The sequence below is a fragment of the Schistocerca serialis genome, chromosome 6, assembly GCF_023864345.2.
Source record: "Schistocerca serialis cubense isolate TAMUIC-IGC-003099 chromosome 6, iqSchSeri2.2, whole genome shotgun sequence".
Lineage (NCBI taxonomy): Eukaryota > Metazoa > Arthropoda > Insecta > Orthoptera > Acrididae > Schistocerca > Schistocerca serialis.
Window position 1 is genome coordinate 480711283 of NC_064643.1, and position 22000 is coordinate 480733282.

Below are 22000 nucleotides of genomic sequence, written 5' to 3' on the forward strand. Positions count from 1 at the left end.
AAAAATATTGTCAATTCTCTGTTCTTTTCGTGTTCGGACACATGACGGCACACTCCATACCATTGTATCACGAGACGAAGACTGCATCCGCGATAGGTATGGTCAGCTGCCCGACAATTCCACTCGATACGACGCTGACGGAACATGACGCTATGCTGTAGCCTATAGTACCACTTGCAGTGTGTGAATATAGGCTTGTTGAATTTTATTAGTGTTCTACTTTTAATCAGCTGGCTGTTGTCAGCACGTTAATACCTAATACGAATACCAAACTTAATGTCTTGACATACACCCACCACGGAGAGAGGCAGCAATAGATGCAGAGTGCCTAGTACCAGTGCGCGCACAACGTGATTCATATGCAACGAGTTGTTGATCCGTGGTGTTGTGGTCAGCGCTTTAACCGAGCTGGGTGGCTATCGGCAGGGGACGTTTATCTGTGCTGCCGGCAGCGGCTGACCTCTGACCGCAAGCCGCAGGCGCTGTTCGGCCGGTGGTCATCCGGAGAGTCGTCCGCCAGATACGATGGCCGCCGGAACACCCGCTACGCCTCTGCTCGGCGCCGTCCTCTTGGTTGCCGCGGCGATGTTGGGACAGCCGGGCGCCGGCTTTCCTGTGGAGCTGCCGGCCACCAACCGCTCTCTGGAGCTGGGCGATTGCTCCTGGGTGGAGGAGGGCTCGCGGGGACACCTGGGAACCGTGGTGTCGCGTTGCTCGGTGCCGAACGCGCGCCTCTCCACGCATGTCACTCTCAGGACCACGCAGGTGAGCCCCGGGACTAGCAAATAAACAGCCTTACACGTGCTTGCTTGGTGCTGAAGCAGTGAGGGAGCCCATCCCTGATATAACCAGAACGAATACACTTATAGGTCCCCATAAAATTCAACCTGTAGAACTGTCTGTCGGCAATAGCTTCAGAGCGTGTGTCATTGCACAAGGTCAAAATTTTGAGCGCTTGATATGTGATTCAGAATAGTGAACACGCAAACCCCGTCACTGGACAAAGCGAGGGTAGACCCGGCTGTGGCGGGAACTAGAACGATGACGTGACTAGAAGATACAGCAACGTTCCGCTTCAAAGTAGTGCGTGTTCCTACCTCGCAGTGCAATTAAGGAAAATGGTCGCGTAAAATGCCATCACAGGCAGCTATGACTGTTTCCTATTAACCCTAGCAGTACCGACGCATTTTCCATAACACGTAATACCAAGACGAAGGGAGGGGCCCACCGCCAAAAAACCTAAAAAGATTCGTTAAATGTTTTAAACTTTTTAAGACACAATGGAAGTAAAGGCATTAGCTGCCTGTTTGCGTTCATTTATATCAATGAGGCAAGTAGAAAATTTGTGCCGGACTAGGATCGAACCTGGATCTCTTGCCTACTAGGAAGATACGTTGATTATTACACCATCCAGACATAGTGGTCACCGCAACTGCACAAATTACATTTAGATTCTCGTAAGGGTTCGATCTGAGTGTGCATCTGCACAGGAAGTGATCACTGGCCGTCCTCGCTATACTTACATATATGTGGTGGTTTTTTTTTTTTCTCGGCACAAACTTTCCCCTTTGATACAAATCAGTGTCCACTGGCAGCCAAGGTCTTTAATCTTTAATTCCCTTATGTCTTGATTCATAGTGGCTGGAGGATCAAAGTGGTTGCCTGTTCTTTTGGACACGTCCGAAAGAACAGGCACCGTACATATATATATTTAACTTTTATTAACGACAAACTTTTTAAATATATTCTGACGTATAAGTGGGGTACAGAACCTGAAAATATTTTTAGCACAACCTTAGCAACACCAACGCATTTTCCGTAATGTTTGCACTGATAGGAGGGCTACGTTTGACCGCAAAAAATTTAAAAAATACAAATTTTGATAACTGTCGTTGATTTTCATTCACATCATACTTTTTAAAGTTAAGTCTGAGAAGAGCCCTGAACGTGAAGGTACCAATATGAGATTCGTTGCGAAAAGTCACTGTCACTACTAAGAACGTGAAAATAACCGATATGACGTTGTGAAAAGTCACATTCACTACTAAGACTTAAATTTCTATGTTACGTTTTACTGAAAAACTTAAAACAGTTACTGAATCTGATATAAAAAATCATTAAAAACAGTAAATATATTTTTCATAATTTTAAAATGTAAAGTACCAGACTAGATTACGATATTTTCACAAGGTTGGCACAAAGTCATCGTCGTCGTCCCTCCCCCCTAGTTTTACGAGTGTTAAACCTAGTAAATTTAATAAAGATGAGAAGGAGAAAGGAGTGACAGTCCTGATGAAAAACCAGATGGAATGTGCGTGAAAAATGCTAAAACTTCAGGAAATACATGATGAGCAAAGTACGATAGGGGAAAAGGGCACGGTCCTGAGCGAATAGGGATTCAAGTAAATACCGCAAAGAAGAAGAAGAAGAAGCAAAGTGCACACAATAAATATTCCGTTGTAAATATGGATGAATATGTCACTAGGCAACAATTTTTGTGAGATTGTGAGCATTAAAACGAAATGCCAAATTTGCGAAAACTGAACACGTTGTGATGAACAAAATCGCTGAAAACCTGCGTAATAGGTACTTATAAACCATTTTCTTAAAAGTAAAGCACCTGCGTGCACTATATTTTTTCCTTTCCCCTTGCCCCAGGATATGGATGCCCTTGCACTCTTTTCCTGACTGGTTTTCGCCGTTTTTGCCTTGTTAGTATCTGACCAAATTTTTTACATGTTAATCCGTTGAAGTCCCTTTTTAAAATCTGTTTCCAGTGCTACAGAAAATAGTATATAGTTCCTTTAAGGCGGCTTAATTCAGAAGCTATAAACCTGAAAAATTACTTACGTATCTTAGAAAATACCCCGATACAAGTGTAGAAACCGCTCCCAAACATACATAAGCAAAACGAGGATAATGGAATGTAGTCGAATTAAATCAGGTGATGCAGAGAGAATTACACTAGGAAATGAGAGACAGTAGTAAATCAATTTTGCTATTTGGGAAGCAGAAAAACTGATGATGCTGATGATGGTCGAAATAGGATATAAAATGTAGGACTGGCAATGACAAGAAACGCATTTCTGAAGAAGAGAAATTTGTTAACATCGAGTATATATCTAAGTGTCAGGAAGTCCTTTCTGAAAGTATTTGTATGGTGTGTAGGCATGTATGGAAGTGAAACATGGACGCTAAACAATTTACACAAGAAGAGAATAGAAGCTTTTGAAATGTGGCGCTTTAGAAGAATGCTGAAGATTAGGTGGGTAGACTATGTAACTAATGAGAAGGTACTGAATAGAATTGGGGAGAAGAGGAATTTGGGTACAACCTGACTAGAAGAAGTGATCGAATGGTGGGAAACATTCTGAGGCATCAAGGGATCACTAATTTAGTGCTGGAGGGAATCGTGGGGGGTAAAAATCATAGCGGTAGACCAAGAGATGAATACAGTAAGCAGATTCAGAGGGATTTAGGTTGCAGTAGTTACTCGGAAATGAAGAGGCTTGCACTGGTTAGAGTAGCATGGAGAGCGCACCAAACCAGTCTTTGGACTGAAGATCACAACAACAAACAACAACCGTGACAAAAAATAAGAACACCTACAGCCGTTCTTATGATTTTAATTTATTTTGTCGCTACCAGTTTCAACGCTTCATTGCGTCATCTTCAGGCCGTCTTTGATGAGGTACAGGTTGATATGAACACCATACATAACCCATCAGTTGCCATCATTACTGGATACGCAGATAATGTGTCAGTCCAACCATCAACTGAGTTGGCAGTTGATGGTTGGAGTGCTGACACATTATCTGTGTATCCAGTAATGCTGGCAACTGATGGATTATGCATGGTGATCATATCAGTTGGCAGTTGATGGTTGGAGTACTGACACATCTGCGTATCCAGTAATGCTGGCAATTGATGGGTTATGTATGGTGATCATATCAACCTGTACCTCATCAAAGACGGCCTGAAGATGACGCAATGAAGCGTTGAAACTGGTAGCGACAAAATAAATTAAAATCATTAGGACGGCTGTAGGTGTTTTTGTTTTTTGTCACGATAGTAAACACTCGTCGTCCCAGAGACATCCCACTAAAAGGATGGACATACACAAACAATAGCACTGTTCGTGGTACTTATGCGAGATATGCGTTGGCGGCAGTAGGATCGTTCTGCAGTCATCTCCAATTGCCAATTCTCTAAGAAAAGAACGTCGCCATCCCTTCAGGGATTCCCATTTGAGTTGTTGTTGTGGCAACTTTTCCGTAAAGAACTATCTGTCACTCACTTTGTTAATCTTCCAGATATAGTTTACGAGCTGAGGCGGTCTTTGGGAACTGAGGGAACAGTCGTCGGAGGATCGTTAGATGAGTGTTATTATTTGACTGCCAGCACTGGAGTAAAGCAGTGAAGCTGATGACCTGAGTCGGAATAAGCGCGAATAGAATAAGACAGCCTGTCTTAGTGTAGGGATGAGTGCGACTGTAGTGTGCGGTCGCAGGTGGTGTACGCGGGTGAGGCCCCCACGTGCACGATCAGCTGCGTGCGCGCCCTGGACCAGCTAGCGGAGACGGCGCAGCTGAACGTGACGCTGACAGGCGGCGGGCCCGGGCACACGTTCGTGTCGCTGGAGGTGCGCGCGCCCGTCGGATACGGCTACTTCTTCACCGTGGACGCCTTCCTCAACTGCACGGGCGGAGTCGTGCCCGCGCTGCGGCAGACCTACCTGCCGGCGCCCTCCGACGTCGACGTCACCGGTGCGGGGGCGTCCGCCCCCTCCTGCTGGCCCTGCGCCGGCGGCTCCTGGTACTGACCACTCACCGTCCGAGCTAGTCCCAGTGAAATTCGCCCCGCCGTGTGGCAATGTCGCCGTGTGTAACAATTCAACTCCTTGGCCAACTACAGCAGTGGCTCGAACTTTGATATTTTACACATTACGGAATTTTTATTCAGAGACCTCGTCCTGCTGTCTTTCAAAAGACAGACTTGGTGTTACACTAACGAGGACGGGTCCAGCAAGAGCATAATGAAAGTAGTAGGCGTTCGAGAATATTTTGTTATAATTATTCATTGCCAGTTTCAAATTTACACTTACCAAAGAAGAGTAATATAGTTTGGCGAATAATAGTAAATATACTCGGCATGTTACTTGCTGAAGAAGAAACATCTTTTTGTTTGACAGGGCTGTAAACATGACTAAATTTTGTACCGTATGTATTCGGCATGGTCGAGACATACCAGTGTCAAAGTATTTTCTACCCATGTTACTCAGTATTACAATTTTCAGCATTACCGTCATCTCTAATTTCATTATCAATTTATTGTCAATCGGGTTCGGCGCTACACGTCATCTAGATCTCACAACACATATTGACTGAATTTTCTCGAACGACATCCATCAGAAACCCCACGTGAAAATAAGCGGCGTTCGGGAAAATTCATCCACTATGTATTTAGAGGGCCTGATGATGAAGAAGTGACCGTCGAAACAAGTTGTCAGTAAATTGATAATGAAATTATAGCTAACGGTAGCGCTGAAAATTGTAATATTCCTATGGGCTGTGGTCCTCTCTTCATATTTAGCAAGGATAGATATGCGGAAATTGCTCGATACTCAGTGTCATCAAGTATGAATGGTTTTTTGAAATGTGTTGTGGACCCTTCTCTGCCTGATGTATGACTGTGGACGCAAATCATACTTTGCTTTTTTAACTGGCGCTTCATTTTCAAAAATAAATAAATCAACAAATATTATAAAAACGTGTGTGTGTGTGTGTATATTCCACACCTTCTCCTAAACCATTGGTCCGATTTCAACCAAACTTGGTACACATATCCCTTACTGTCAGGCAACAATCGCTTTGGCGATAAAAACTACCTACCTATCATAGTCCACATGACGGGACATGATAAACACTGGCATGCGTGAAACATTGTCGCATTGTGCAGGACATTTAAATTTCTTACTTCTGTGCTACTTTATTCGCAACATGTTTCATAGACAGTATTCACATATACCACTAAATGTACCTACACAAATATATCATTATACGACTCATAGTTCAAGAGATATGACGTCAACACACTGAGATTCGTGAAAAAACGCCGCATCGTGCATGAAATTTTAATACATCTATTTTTTGCTACGAAGACACTCCTACGGTCGAGTCAACTTACGGAAATCCCTGACAACTGGCAGCGCTTTTGACAGCTTTCGACTGCGAAGTGCAAATGGCTTTAGGCGAAATAGCCGTCTATAGAGCTTTAAAGAGGCGTTGTCATAGAGACGTTTACAAAACCGCGTTGTAGAAACGAGAAGCTGTTGCGCCCCTTCCACTTCAAGAGACTGCGGTTTCCCGAGACATTGCCATTACAGTTACATCTGACAGGGGCAGTATGTTAAATATTGTGAAATGGACCTGACATCACCATGTTTTCATCATGGACAACTTTATGTCGCTTGTTCAAGGTTGAGCTCACCGAAGCATTTATTCGTCGTAGCTCCTGGACATGTAACTAGAAACATTGCTTATAATCAGTTTCTGGGTTAAATAAAAATTACAAAAAATTTCTATTTTACATACTATGTTTCTTAAATTCGATTACATTTGTACATTATGCGTATTTCTTTACACACCTATTTCATAATTTCAAAGGTGTTCGTCCGAACACATAGAAATGAAATTTCTTCGAAATTACGCTTCAAAAACAGTTCTTTTTTATTTTCGTTTCTAATTGAAATTTGGTAAAGTGAGTAACCGGCCAATGCCAGGTTTGTCAGGTGGTAAATAAAAATAGAAAACTTCTAACCTGTGCTGTTTTTGCTGTATGTGATGATTACTCTGCACACTGTGAGAAAATGTGCTAAATAATCTGTAATGTTTACTTATATAGATAGTATATCGAGTCTCTGTGAAATAGAATATTTCGTTACCGCAATTGAGCGTTACAGTCGACCTGTACAGTTTATAAGAAACGTGGGTAGGTCGAATTAATTCATAACGGAGACACAAAGCTCCCACTGGAGTTACGCCATGTACTACGTGTGCGAAAAGTATCTGGGAATAGGGAATTGGAGGCTTACGAGTAGTGCCGACTCGGCCCGAGTGGGACTAGAGCTGCACTGGGGAAAAACTACACGGCGAGTGAAAAAATGTGACATAATAGCTCATGCTGCCCAGTGGCTCACAATGTCCTTTAATACTCGTTAACACATGCAGTAAGGAACTTATTGAAAGTTTCTGCCCTTATTCTCTCTCTCTCTCTCTCTCTCTCTCTCTCTCTCTCTCTCTCTCTCTCTCTCTCACACACACACACACACACACACACACACACACACACACACACACACACAATATTGGACGCTTACCGGTTTGGTTTCTGCACAACGTAAGTAAAGTAGCGGTAAAGAAAAAAAATAACTGCTAGATATTGCATCTCAAATACATGGTGTGTCTGAAATGTGCCAAACACTTTTTTCTTGTATTTTAGAAAATAAAACGTTTTCTTCAAAATTGATTGTCAGTAAGTTCCAGTAACGTCAAAAGCCAGTACGTATATTTTTTCACTAAAGAAATTAAATCATGCAGCTGGTACACAGCGGTTCACCGGTTTGGCTCATATGCTGTCAGTAAGAGGTTAATGAGTGACCAGCATGCTGAGGCACTAAGCTCTGTATCCTTCATGCAACGCAGCCACAACATAAATGCTTCTTGTAAAAATAGAAGATAACAGTCTAAAGCGCTTTATTTTCGTTACACTGAAGGTAACAAATTAATGTTGTAATAACCATCACCACACCAAGATTCCACAACATATGACGAGCCTGTGCTCGGAGCCGCCGTGTAAAAATTAGTGTTTCAAACCCATAGCCAAGAGGGCGTAAGAAGCTACCGGTCAGCTCGCAGCACTGTTGCCAGCTTTCAGCTGCGAAGCGCTAACAGCTGCAGGCGACATCAGTAGTCGTTTACGTAAGTATGACAACACTGACGCGTTGCCATAGAGATGTAAGAAGTTGGTTGAGGTCGGCGCGCGCGAAACGGCCGCGCCCAGCCCTCTGCAACTGTCAGGAATCAACTGACGCCGACTTAGCTACAGTACTGACGTCAAAAGTTCGTATTGAGGTTATGATGATATAGGATGATACTGTATAATTATTAAGGCCTGATGACGAGTTTTGGGCTGGAAGCATGTAAAAGACACGACTATAACTACATGATTCATTGATGTTGCTACTGGATGCAACCATTTTGGTATTACGCACCATATCTGAGCTATGCATATTAAAAAAAATATTTCCTTGCTGTAATGTTGGTATTTAATATCACAGATGCTTTTTTCCCTTTTATACAGGGTGTCCCAGCTATCTTGTCCACCCAAAATATCTCTGGAACAATAACAGCTATTGGAAAACGACTTCCACCAGTATTAATGTAGGGCTAGGGCCCATGAATGTACACATTTGGAAACATTCTAAAACGAAAGCATATGTGTTTTTTAACACAAACTTATGTTTTTTTAAATGGACCTCCTATATTTTTCTTCAGTAATCCATAACATGACAAATCACATACACAATGGCGTTGATTGCATCGCAATATTCCCATTACATCCCGAGATATTGAGACGCGAAGTTGGAGACGCGAAGTTGACGCTTGAAACACCCGACATGCACTGCTAGCGCACGTCCTGAGGCTCAGGCGTGAACCCCATGCTGCCCGTAATCGCAATGTGATTGACAAGTAAGTGTCCCTCTTTATAAGTATGGAGGTGTCATTACACATGTCAATCACATCGCGAATACGGGCAGCATGGGGTTCACGCCTGAGCCTCAGGACGTGCGCTAGCAGCGCATGTCGGGTGTTTCAAGCGTCAAATTCGCGTCTCAATATCTCGGGATGTAATGGGAATATTGCGATGCAATCAACGCCATTGTGTATGTGCTTTGTCATGCTATGGATTGCTCAAGAAAAAATATAGGAGGTCCATTTAAAAAAACATAAGTTTGTGTTAGAAAACACATATGCTTTCGTTTTAGAATGTTTCCAAATATGTACATTCATGGGCCCCAGCCCTACATTGATACCGGTGAAAGTCGTTTTCCAAAAGCTGTTATTGTTCCAGAGATATTTTGGGTGGACAAGATAGCTGGGACACCCTGTATAAAAAGCATCTGCTGTGGATGCTCTGGAAAAATAAACAGTCGGTACTTTTGCCTTTCGCGGGCAAGCTCTGAGAGCTTCTGTAAAGTTTGGAAGGTAGGAGACGAGGTACTGGCGGAAGTAAAGTTGCGAGGACGGGGCGTGAGTCGTGCTTGGGTAGCTCAGGTGGTAGAGCACTTGCCAGCGAAAGGCAAAGGTCCTGAGTTCGAGTCTCGGTCCGGCACACAGTTTTAATCTGCCAGAAAGTTTCATATCAGCGCACACTCCGCTGCAGAGTGAAAATCTTATTCTAGAATAAACAGTTTTTATTTATTTATTTGTTGCCTGATGTGGACCTACTTCCACCCGTATGGTCACGGATCGGAAGACGCACTTAAACTTCACTTACGAAAATTTGACACACATTCGCATCGATATTTTCTGTTTTCCTACGTTTGCGGATCCTGTTCTGTTTGCTATGAGATGTGAGCACTTCACTAATGAGTCTATATCAATTAAGATGGCCGCCAACGACAACGAATGGAAGAACTGTTTCCTTACTTAGCGTCTGTTTTTATTTAAACAAATTGTATGCTGCCTCAGAGCATAGTCTGAAGTTACTTCTCATATAAAAGGAGAACCGCATTTGGGATATTCAATAACAATATTGCAGCAAGCAAAATTAACGAGTATTTGTATAGTTGCTGCGGAAACGAACTTGATGCTTGAGCTAGCTGACGGAATTAAATGTATTCGGTTAAAAAAAAAATGCCGCCGGCTGCGGCGTCGTCAGCTCTCCCACTGTGCTGCCACGAGGGCGAGATCGGAAGTGGGCGGCCTACCTGCGATAAGTGCTGCGGCCGGTCCGGCTTGGTGACGACGCTGACGGTGGAGCTGCGCAACGGCACCTTGCAGCCCGTCGATGTCGGCGTCGCTGTTGCTGTCGCTGTCAAGGCCGCCGCCGAGCCATCGGCGGGGTCGGTCGGCATCACCGTCACCTGAAACATCCATTTGTACCAGGGTTACATTATATTTGCAAGTGGGTTCTTCTATTTGTGGCGCTCATTATCGCTTATATTTCGACAGTATTCAAAATTCTAATCTCCATTTCGTTCTTCTACTTGTCATTTGTTGTTTACATGTGTATTGTTTCTAGTTTTGAAATTATTACGTTCGAACATTTGCATCTTCAGCGCTAAAAGTTTTTCAGCAGTCATAAGATGAAACCTTTAATGTCACCTAGGCGTAACTCGTCTGACGAATCGTAACCCGTGACAGACATAGAAGTCAGTTGTGTGGGCTGTGAAGAAAAAGACAAGAAAAAAATAATCCGGCAGGGAAGGGGGGGAGGATGATGTCAGCTACCGACAATGGTACATTTGTCATTTTACCGAGCGAGGTGGCGCAATGGTTAGCACACTGGACTCGCATGCGGGAGGACGACGGTTTAAACTCGCGTCCGGCCAGCCTGATTTAGGTTTTCGCGACTTCACTAAATCACTTCAGGCAAATGCCGGATGGTTCCCTTGACGGGGCACGGGCGACTTTCTTCACCATCCTTCCCTAATCCGATGGGACCGATGACCTCACTGTTTGGTCCTTCCCCAAATCAACCAATAAGCAACAACGGTTTATTTTCAGCGGGCTCCAATATGGCACAAACGAACTAATATTTACCATAAGATTACAGTTTAATACTGAATTAGAGGTTAAGTTGCGGACTACACACATACGACCGCCAACTTCAGCATCTCGGGCTTGAATGCAACTATCACGTGATGCAAGCAGCAATCTGGAGGGGGCAGGGAAGTGTGAATGGTGTGTGTCTATCTTATATTGATGAAGCCTGTGGCCGAAAGCTTTACGTAATTGTCTTTTAATTGTGCCTCTCTGCAACTTGTCTTCTTTTCAGTAAGTAGTAATCCATATTTTCCTACATTGTTGATATTCGTACCTTGAGTTTCCATTTTTGAATTAGAGGTTACATGTAGCGCTCAGTGAAACAAGTCGATACAGACGGATTACAAGGATACGACACGAATACTGATATTTCAGCCATTGTCAACAGCATTTTGAAACGAATTTTGCCTGTTGCACCCCGTAATGTTACAACCGGAATTTCGGATAAATTGAAGACTGCGATACAAAGTGGCTTGTTTGACTAGTTGCGTAATTACTGTAAATAAGACAGATATTACAAGAACTTTCTGCATCGAAAAAATAACCTCATTAAATAACCTTATTACAATCACGATGTTGTGTCCCAAAATCAGAAAAGAAATATACATAAGAAAGAAGATACATCGAGTATCATAAAAAGAAGTGTTGTAGGTGGAATGGAGACAACAGTGTACCGTACTGGTATATATCGTAAAGAAACTGAAGCCATTATCACGAAACGAACGCCGACCGGAGTGGCCGTGCGGTTCTAGGCGCTACAGTCTGGAACCGAGCGACCGCTACGGTCGCAGGTTCGAATCCTGCCTCGGGCATGGATGTGTGTAATGTCATAGTGCTCAGAGCCATTTGAACGAAACGAACTTTATAGCTACGTTGTTAAAATAGAGACTGATGTTTACAGCTACGAATGTATGTAAGAAGCAGGAGTAAACAGAAGTGGTTATAGCAAAAATAACCATTTTTCACAACAAAACAAACTGAGTATGGCAAAAAAAAGCTGTACAGCTGGCATCGAGACATTGCGTAGTACTAGCAAAACCATGACAATGAAATATAAATCTAAATGCGCACCATAAAGGGAAGTCACAAAAGCTGTTGTTATTAAGTACCCTGTCAAAGGGTACGGACAGTGTCGCAAATTCCTTTTTAATTCGAAAGTGCTGTGCATGGGTCGGAATGATGGAAGTGACAGGAAGCCGATAACTTACATTACCAGCCAACTGTCATCGCCAGCTGTCTTTGCATCTAAAACTTCAGATATCGAGAACTGTTGAAGGAGGTGAAAATTCGTCTCCTTGAAGTAGACTGTTTATGTTTGGAACCGTACTAGAACTAGTAGTTGGCCGAGCACTTCTAGGCGCTACAGTCTGGAACCGCGCGACCGCTACGGTTGCAGGTTCGAATCCTACCTCGGACGTGGATGTGTGTGATGTCCTTAGGTTAGTTAGGTTTAAGTAGTTCTAAGTTCTAGGGGTCTGATGACCTCATAAGTTAAGTCCCATAGTGCTCAGAGTTATTTGAACCATTTTAGAGCTAGTTTCCTATTTTTCATTGACATCAAACAATGTAATATGCCATTTATTACGGTAAGCAGTATCAATAACTATTTCAGATTCTAATAAAACTATTGGGCTTAATTCAGAACAGAGAAATGAGACTGTGGGAAAAGTGCACTTACAGTGTACCAGGCTCTTTCATTGCGTGCTGAAATCGTTAATTGTTTGTTCAATGAATGATGGGAAGTGAGCGCGACAGATCACCAATCACATATGGACAGTCAATGACATCGCTCGGTCGTAATGTCGAATTGCTTTCCTTCCTATTACACTGTATGAACTATCGTATGTCTGCAGGCTTCCGCAGTCGTTGTCACTGAAGGTAAAATGTTTTAGGTAGTTAGGCTGCGTCACATTTCTTTCATACCATCGAACTAACTTAACCGTGGACACCGTTCAGTTTATCTTGGACACCAGAAGATCCTGAAGAAGAACCCAGCAGATTAGTTGAAACGACGACCGCCTAGAATAAATATGTGGCGGGGTAACAACCCCGGCGTAACAACCCAGAAGATTTTACTTCCAGTTTCATTGTATTGCCTAATGACGTAACGATTGCCTGGAATGTCTTAACCAGCGCAACAAACCGCATTCTTACAGTGTGGTTGTTAATTCCCTTTGGGTTCCGTCGGACATATCATCCCAACCGTTTGTAAGACTAAAATAAACCCCGGCCTGGTGGCCGAGCGGTTCTAGGCGCTACAGTCTGGATCCGCGCGACCGCTGCGGTCGCAGGTTCGAATCCTGCCTCGGGCATGAATGTGTGTGATGTCCTTAGGATAGTTAGGTTTAAGTAGTTCTAAGTTCTAGGAGACTAACGACCTTAGAAGGTAAGTACCATAGTGCTCAGAGCCATTTGAACTAAAATAAACGCACCTGTGAGTTTAAAATAAACTATTAGTGAATCCCAAGTGCTTGAACGAATAATGTAAACTTATCTGACAGCCCTGCGCCACCATCCCCCTCCCTCATACACGCACACACAAATCAAGCACGCCACTTTAACCCTTAACTACTATGGTCATTCACAGGAACACAATTACTATGTAGGGGTCTCACACACCGCATTTTTCTATTTTATATATCAAACCAGAATTTTGCTGAATATATACAGGGTGTTACAAAAAGGTACGGCCAAACTTTCAGGAAACATTCCTCACACACAAATAAAGAAAAGATGTTATGTGGACATGTGTCCGGAAACGCTTAATTTCCATGTTAGAGCTCATTTTAGTTTCGTCAGTATGTTCTTCCACCTACGCTCAATGGAGCACGTTATCATGATTTCATACGGGATACTGTACCTGTGATGCTAGAACATGTGCCTTCACAAGTACGACACAACATGTGGTTCATGCACGATGGAGCTCCTGCACATTTCAGTCGAAGTCTTTCGCTAACGGAGGACATTTTGAACATTTCCTGTAACAAAGTCTTTGAAGTCACGCTGGTACGTTCTGTTGCTATGTGTTTCCATTCCATGATTAATGTGATTTGAATAGAAGTAATAAAATGAGCTCTAACATGGAAATTAAGCGTTTCCGGACACATGTCCACATAACACATTTTCTTTCTTTGTGTGTGAGGAATGTATCCTGAAAGTTTGGCCGTACCTTTTTGTAACACCCTGTATAGTTTCTTGACTTCCAGTCAATCATTACACTTCTTAGAGGTGGCTTTTGGAGAAATTTGATTTTTTTTTAAACACTGCGGTAGTTTAAACACTTCGACAATTAAAACAATGTGAAATCTGGATTATATTTTTATTTTATGAGTTACGAAAATAACAGCAAATAGTTAGCTCTCTACTCACACATACATTTTCATCAGAGGGATTATATTACAAATTGGCAATATAACTAGGTGGAAAAATCCAACATGACTTACGATAAATTGTGTGCGAAGTCAACTTTCAGTTTACGACTCACTTTGCAATGTAAAGCGAATATTTCAGTCATAAGTCTATGAATGGAGAAACTTTGCCAGCATTTTACTTCTGAAATTACAAGTAAAAACTAAATACTTGTTCTCATGTGCTACTGAATCATACTTTACTCAATTTCCACGTGCAAACACTTCACGCAGACCTTCCTGGAACACTCCAAACAAATCAGAACACCACGCTGTTGACATGGATACCTTGTTTTCCTCTTCAGACGAGGAGGGCAAAAGGTGCACGTTTTTCGATTTTCGAATTCGTCTTTCGGTGTCTGAGGCTCATCTTGCAAGTTAGGACATCTGTTTCACATAACACATGTTGCACAGAAGGCCCAGCTTTCCCCGCCATGTAGAAACAGTAGCATGCAATAAAAACGCGGCACGCAAATACTATGGTACGTCTGTGAGACCTCTCAAGGCTAATAATTACGAAACAAAGAACAGCAACAATGCAAGAATGCTGACACGTGTAGCTTGACAGCCAATAGGAAGGTACATGGAAGAGTCCATTTGGCTTTGCAGGGGTGTGAGAAATACCTCGACACAAAAATTTGTAGCTGTCTGAGAGACGGTCGATAGTAGTTAAGGGTTAAACTGCTACATTGCTAGCAGGCTGCGGCTTTGTTCATCGACACTGACGTTTGCAGAACTAGCTACATACTTCGTTCTCGTGGAACAAAGAAAACGCAAAGAAAGGCATACAGTGGGTGCGGCGAGTGAATGAGTCGAACCCCAGGCACTAGCGATACGATTGCGGGTCTCCAGACTCGTGCCGCTAATGGAATTGGCAGACAAGCCGCCGCCGCCGCCGCCGCCTGGATTTATGCAAAGTGGTGCTGTGCCGGGACTCGCAGTTTCCCAGGAATGGCGCAGCTCTCACCCCTCTACCCGCCGCGACCTCATCACCTGCTTCAGATTGGGTCACCGAAATGTTTGCCGCCCGTCCGACGTCGAATCTTCTTGGCAAAAACCGTTGCCGCTGGCTGCGTTTAATCCCTGAAAGTGCTATTTCATATGCGGCTTTTCCAGAGGTTTTTTTGTCTCTCTTTATCGTTCGCCCCTCGATCGGCTTCTGAAGCGCCCCTTTGTGCTCTGGCCCTGTCCTGGGTCGATGATGACTGTGTAGCCAGAGGCTGCTTCCTGCGGTCTTTGTTCGCTGGCGAGTATACGCTGCACGAGATAGCGGCGCTGGGTAAGTGGCCCAGACTGTACACGGAATTTCTGAAATTTGTTTTTGTCGCTTTAATAAAATAGCAGTGAAATTTACTGTTGAAATCTTGCTATGGAGGATAACCAGATCAAAACAGACTGATCTCGATGTTCGCTGATTGGACTACGCCAAGTAAATTGTCAGTAAGCCGTTATTTTATGAAAACCATTCTTTTCACATAAACACAGCACTCGACATTTTGCAGTGCAGAGTAGTAAAAGTAAATATATTTGTAAAGCAAAGGCAGAAAAAATGCTATGCGAAAAATAAACTAGCTTCTTCTACAAATTATCACCAATGCCCCTAATTAACTGTCATAACACAGGAACGAAGCAAGTATGATACAAACTATTCTTTTAAATATGTAGTAGTCTTCTTGTAAATTAAAACCACAACAAATGTGTCAGAATTGATAAAATATTACGTAGAAAACTAATGGGAACGTTTTTTTGATAATGTTTTGAGCTTGAAATTACTGTGAACTCAAAATAATAAACATCTGCATCGTTTTCGACCTGCCGATCGTCGGTTGGAAGTACCGGGTGGGGCAAGCAGAAGGACGAGCGGAAACGACTGGACGTGAATTTGTGGCAACTTTAACGGAGGAGGAAGAGACCTACAGTTTCTTCCAACAGGATGGGCAACTGCCCATACAGCCGACCGAACTTGCATTTACACAATCTTCACAGTCTGTTCGCGGCCCTAGCTGGCCACCCAGGTCACCTGATCTTTCAATGTGCGATTACTTTGTGTGGGTGCCCTCAAGTCTAAGGTGCATCAGGGCAACCCTAATAGTTTTCAAAGAACTGCAGCACAACATTTCGGATGAAACTGCAACAACCCCAGCTGTCCAGGTTCGATCCGCCTTCAGCAACTTAACTGATAAGGACCCAAAAGCGTCAAGAGATGACAGGTGGTCACTTTCAACATCTGCTATAGTCAGGTTAGTATTGTATTTCCTTTCCTCCGGTGTGTTTCTTTGTACCCTGGAACTCTGTTCTCCGGGCCACTTTTGTTTACCCCGCCTACAATGTTAACGGAGATGCGGTTATGCCTCTACAACTCAGTGATTCAAATGTATTTTGCCGTTCTTTTTGAGCTCAGTTTAATAACAAACATCTTTAGTGGCCTGAAATATGGAGCCTACACATTTTCTAAAAGTACAGTGTCAGAATAAGTAAATGGAATATGTTGCCATTAATTGTAAATATGTATATATTCCTGGTCCATGAAGAGACTTGTTAACAGTTTTTTCTGAAATGCGTGTGACAAAATGTAAATACAGTACTAATTTACTCAGCTGCACACTTTACCCGAAAATTGTGAAAATAGCATATTGATTAGATATAACGTGAACGTGTTAAAAAGAGCTGAAAATTAGTGTACATTAATCCTGTGATTACTTGAGGCAGAAAAACTGCGCAAGTCATTAAAATCTCTACCGTGAAATGCCTATTCAACTTACGCAGAAACAAAATAAAACTGTTGTAAATCTGTACTTTTTAACGCAATAAACAAAGGTATGACGTAAGACTTATCGAAAATAAAACCTGTCTGAATTAACTGTAATATACCACACTGCAACACATAAAATATACTGTGTTTACTAAAAGAAGATTGCAATCTAACACAATAAAAAATATGCACAACTTGAAACGGCAATAATGTTTCCGGTTTACGCATAGTTACCGGCAATCTAATCATTATTCTAGTCAAAAGTTGTGTCCTAAATAAACACCAATTTTTCCATCAAAAGAAAAATTTCATACTAGCAAGAGAAACGTCTACGTAAGATTGTTGAGTTTTTATTAGAAATCTATATCAACAGACTGACTGCTGTAGAGCTGTGAACTCATGATTCTATCGTTAACGAGGTCTCCAACACGAAACCAGAGCGCTTAGAAGCACGTAATCGGCTGCTTCCGTCCGCAGTTCCAGGAACTACGTATGCTGACAAAACATTTCTGTTTTCTGCGGTGTAGAGTGAGATGCCAATAAAATGTTTCATTTAGTTACTTTCAAAATAGCAATTAAATCTAACCGTTAGTTATTTGGTGTGAATCTCGATGAAAATTCAAACTGTCTGACTCAGCAGGGCAACACTGGCGGTAACACTGTTAACTCAACAAGCACTGAAGGAACAAGCAGCAAGAATTGCTTTCAGCGCGGCTTGCTTTGTGGTAGGAATGATTGTCGTCAGCGCGGCTTGCTTTGTGGTAGGAGTGATTGTCGTCTTGTCCGTTTCGTTCTGTATTTACCTCCGCTGCATTAATATTCAAGAATTTCTTTTCCAGTAGGCCCGCAGCTTGCACGGGGTCGAAGAACGGCATATTTTAAGAAGCCTTTTGGCTGCACTGTTTATTTACTCGGAGTGATACGAGTTACACGGCGTTTTGTCGTTATGAAGTGTACCTGTGAACGGGGTATAGTAGGTGTAATATTGTTCCTTACGTCTATGTTAGTCTTTGTCTACATATAGCTTACGTTTTAGCTGGTATGACGTGGCTCATATCGCATCTTGGTGCGTAAATCTCGGTTGTCTTTCTTTCATGATACGATCATGTTATTTATATGTTTATTTCTTATTTGCGTGATCTTGTAAAACTATTTTTCACAGCTTTCTTGACGCTTCGGCTCCAGTGATGCTATATGTTTACAGTCGAAATTATATTTCGCTGGTAAGTTTGATAACGTTTAATTTTTCAGAGGAATTATTTTTGCATTTTATACTTTTTATATAGATGATAAGTGTTCTATTATCCTCTGTTTATCGCGATAATTTACCGTTTTTCTTTTATAACGTCAATAAAATTTTCGAAGTTTTTTTTATATTTTATTGATGTTATAAAAGAAAGAGGGTAATCGCTAGAAATACAAAACAATAGAACATTTATCATTTACACAAAAACCACAAAACTCTACCTCTGAAAAATTAAACGTAATCACTTTCTGCAAAATAGAAATTCCATTCTAAACATACAGCATCGATTGTACCGAAGCTATCAAAAATAACTTTACATGATCACACAAATAAAAAGTAAACGTATAAATAACGTGATCATATCATAACAAAAAGACAGCCGACATATGCGCTCTGATGGACGAGCGGTTCTAGGCGCTTCAGTCTGGAACCGCGCGACTGCTACGGTTGCAGGTTCGAATCCTGCCTCGGGCATGGATGTGTGTGATGTCCTTAGGTTTAAGTAGTTCTAAGTTCTAGGGGACTGATGACCTCAGCTGTTAAGTCCCATAGTGCTCAGAGCCATTTGAACCATATACGCTCCGAGATGCTTTATGGACCACGTCATACCAGCTAAGACGTAAGCATAAGCTGCCATATGTAGACATAGCCTAACATAATCATGTTTACAGGTATACTTGACAATGGCAAAAAGCCGAAACGATACCGTTGTTTAACTTGTATCACTACGAGTAAATAAATAAATAGTGCAGCAAAAGACTTATACTATTCCACACTTGGATTGGGGAGTGTTTCTGCAATGTAACCGTTTTATGTGCTGGTGTCATGTTCCTTGACATCTGCATATCGCAAATATTACCAAAAACGACATACTTTCCAGAGAACCTGCAATGCCCCGATTCATCGGGCAGCATTCTTTTTTTTTTTTTTCACATACAAGTTTGAATGCAAGAACCACCAAGTACACCACGTCAGTCAGCTTCACAAAAAATGTGATACAGTATGACGTATTTTCTGTTCCCTGTTATCGACAGCACAGGAGAGTGTGTCGTCAGTGTGATGTAACTCATGATTCATAAAACTAAACTCCGCCCGAACAGGCCATCAAGGCCCAGAATATAATCCATGCTGCACGAATGTTTATAATGAAACCACAGATCAGTCTGTTGCCACTAACGTCATAAAAAAAACCAGTAAAATTGAAAAGAATCGCGGCTGTGTTCTGTCTTACAGCCAGAAACATGTTTGAATGACGTCACATGTCCTTTGCTGTATCTGGCTGATAAAAGCAAACTGAGCAGACGTGTTATTAGATTACAACTTTCTCAAACTAAAAGGTCGTATTTGGCGGTTATTGTATTAAAACTTGACTGCTACGAAACACTTTTTTTTTTCAGTAAATCGTTTTTAGTTCGTTTTGTGGTGTGAAAATGTAGGGGAACGTGAACCTGAAGGTTTTATTTATCAACATGAATTCGTAAATTTCTCAAAGGTGCTGTTTCTAACAGCAACTTCTCGGTCGTGTCCCGGTGACGAAACTCCAGTCTGATGTTTATGGACAGTGCTCAGTCAGGCATAGATACTGAAGTAAAATCTAGATACTACCGTGGGAAGTGACTACGTATTGTCAGTAGTACTGCAGTATAGAATTGGGCGAAAAATGCGGAAGATCAATGTATGGCCGTCAGCGGACTCTCTTGATAGCTTCGAGACATCATTTCTTCTTGTTTCTACTCGCAGTGCGGCAGTGCACTAATTTTCTGGGATTTAGGGCGATATTGGCGAAACGCATTTAGCACGTGCGGTAACGATGTTTGTTTTTTGGGTGGATGGAACGGGCTGCCAGCGATAGGGACGCATAAACACGCATTCAGATTACATACCACGTGCCGGGCGGCACAACGGGAGACCGCCGCAGAAAGCGCTAATAGGATCTGCATCCGGATAGAGTTTTATCGGCAACGGGCGCGCTCCGCGATAAATGAAAACCGTACACGCAAAACCGGCTAGAGGGTGGAGTGATGTGGGTTCCACATCGCTGCCTGTCCATCACTGCTCTAAAACTGTTACACTGGCAACGAAGTTATTGTCCTCTGCTGTTATTCCGAGCGAAACGTTGTTTTCTTTTCTCGTTCAAACTGATTGGCTGTCAAAACGCAAAGTACTGCCCTGTAACAAAGGCTGGTTCGGTTGTTGACACATAACAGGATCGGAACGATGACACAGTTTACTTTTAAAATCCGCTGTTCTTACAGATGATCCAAAGCGTGAGGAGCTGATCGAATTTCTTTGCGCTTACGACGATAGGAAGAGCTAAATACGCTTTTAAGCTTTTCTCTGAAATGTACATCACGCACAGAAAAGGATGCTGTTAAACGCAGGACATAGATTACATGAGCCTTTCGCGGGTACTGGAACGTTTCATTATTTGTAACCTTAAGAAAGCGAACAGATGTAGTAGACGTTGGCAAATAATGAAGGAACAGAGAGTGCCAAAGCCAATTATACCAGTTTTCCGCTGTCAAAAAGATGAAACACACATCGAACCAGCATCAAAATAAGTAGCGGAAAGCTTTCGATTATGTACAGCAGTCAGCGGCCTGACAGCATTCATTGTATGATTTCGTTTTTATGGCTACAGAGGATACTTCAAGAATTTCAGGCATTTGAGATACCTTAAGCCATGAAAGAAAGACTAATTGGGAAGAAATTCTGTTGTGCACTGTGCAGTTAATATGGACTTCGCGAGGAAATTCTAGGGTCGTATGCGTATCAGCGAATCACTATAACTGCCTAGGAGAGGGTACTAGCTGCTGTACCATGTATTACCGTTTCTTTCCTTTCCATTCGCGAATGCTGCTTGAGAAGAATGAGCTCTTATGGGACACTCTTATTCTTCGCGATCTCTATGTAAGTGATATGCTGTGGGCTGGACAACGTTGTATCATTCCTACTCACTGCACAACAGTCACATCTCTGAGTACAACAACGTGCCGCAATGGTTGACGGGTCAGTATTTTGCTAGCCTGACAAAAAACACTATACTGGAGTTAGGTTGGGAAGTCCTTCTGCTCCCGCCTGGTTCATCTGGTCTTGCTCCCTCAGATTTTCACCCTTTCCGCTCTCTATCGTACATTATTCAAGGAACTTCCTTTCCGGATGAAAATGCGCTCCGAACATGACGAGTACTTCGTCTCAGAACTAAGTGGTTTCTTCAGTCGCGGAATCGAAAAGTTACCCCAGCGTTGGCAGACTTGTAAATAGTGAAGGAGAATATTTTATTGATGACTAAAATCTCTGTTACGTGTGTTTGTTGTGTTTATTAAATGTATGGAAAAGCGCTGCGAACTTATACACCAACCTACTATTTAGAATGATACTGACACGTGGTGGCGAAGAACATAGATAGCGTTGGGGTCGTCGGAAGAAAATGAAGTGTTTTATTTGAGTCTAACATGCTTGAGACACTGAGCGCGACCGGAAGGTGGCTGTCGTTAAGCCGTCGGCACGCGGACCGTGCATCCGAACGTTGAGCGTGCCGAGTTTCTGACGTCATAGCGTGGAATAGCACGCTCGGCAGTCTTTCCGAGCGTGCAGAGCAATATCTGGCATGTCAGATATTCTGAGCGTTGACCAATGAGATGGCATAACGCCACCTACGTCACAAGCACGCCGTTTCCCTTCAGTACAGAGTTGTGAGGTGCCATATTGGCGTTCATTTCAAGCCTATATGTATGTATGCCGTTTCTGTGCACCAGCAAATTGA

The 22000-nt window shown here is 42.6% G+C and overlaps 3 protein-coding genes across 3 annotated transcripts in view; 2 read left to right on the forward strand and 1 right to left on the reverse strand.

Annotated features, from left to right (window-relative positions):
* LOC126484617 (mediator of RNA polymerase II transcription subunit 20) overlaps positions 1–22000 on the forward strand; it is a 602543-nt gene that overhangs the window by 97263 nt on the left and 483280 nt on the right. The gene's annotated exons all lie outside the window — the stretch shown is intronic.
* Positions 1–22000, reverse strand: part of LOC126484616 (facilitated trehalose transporter Tret1-2 homolog) — a 402424-nt gene that overhangs the window by 70248 nt on the left and 310176 nt on the right. Inside the window, exon 2 of the mRNA XM_050108201.1 lies at positions 9992–10147. Coding sequence (XP_049964158.1) covers positions 9992–10147 — 156 coding nt within the window. The remainder of the gene's footprint in view (positions 1–9991; positions 10148–22000) is intronic.
* Positions 483–7378, forward strand: LOC126484619 (uncharacterized). Its single transcript, XM_050108203.1, has 2 exons — positions 483–765; positions 4511–7378. The coding sequence occupies exons 1-2, from the start codon at positions 526–528 to the stop codon at positions 4820–4822; spliced, it is 552 nt and encodes a 183-aa protein (XP_049964160.1). The 5' UTR covers positions 483–525; the 3' UTR covers positions 4823–7378.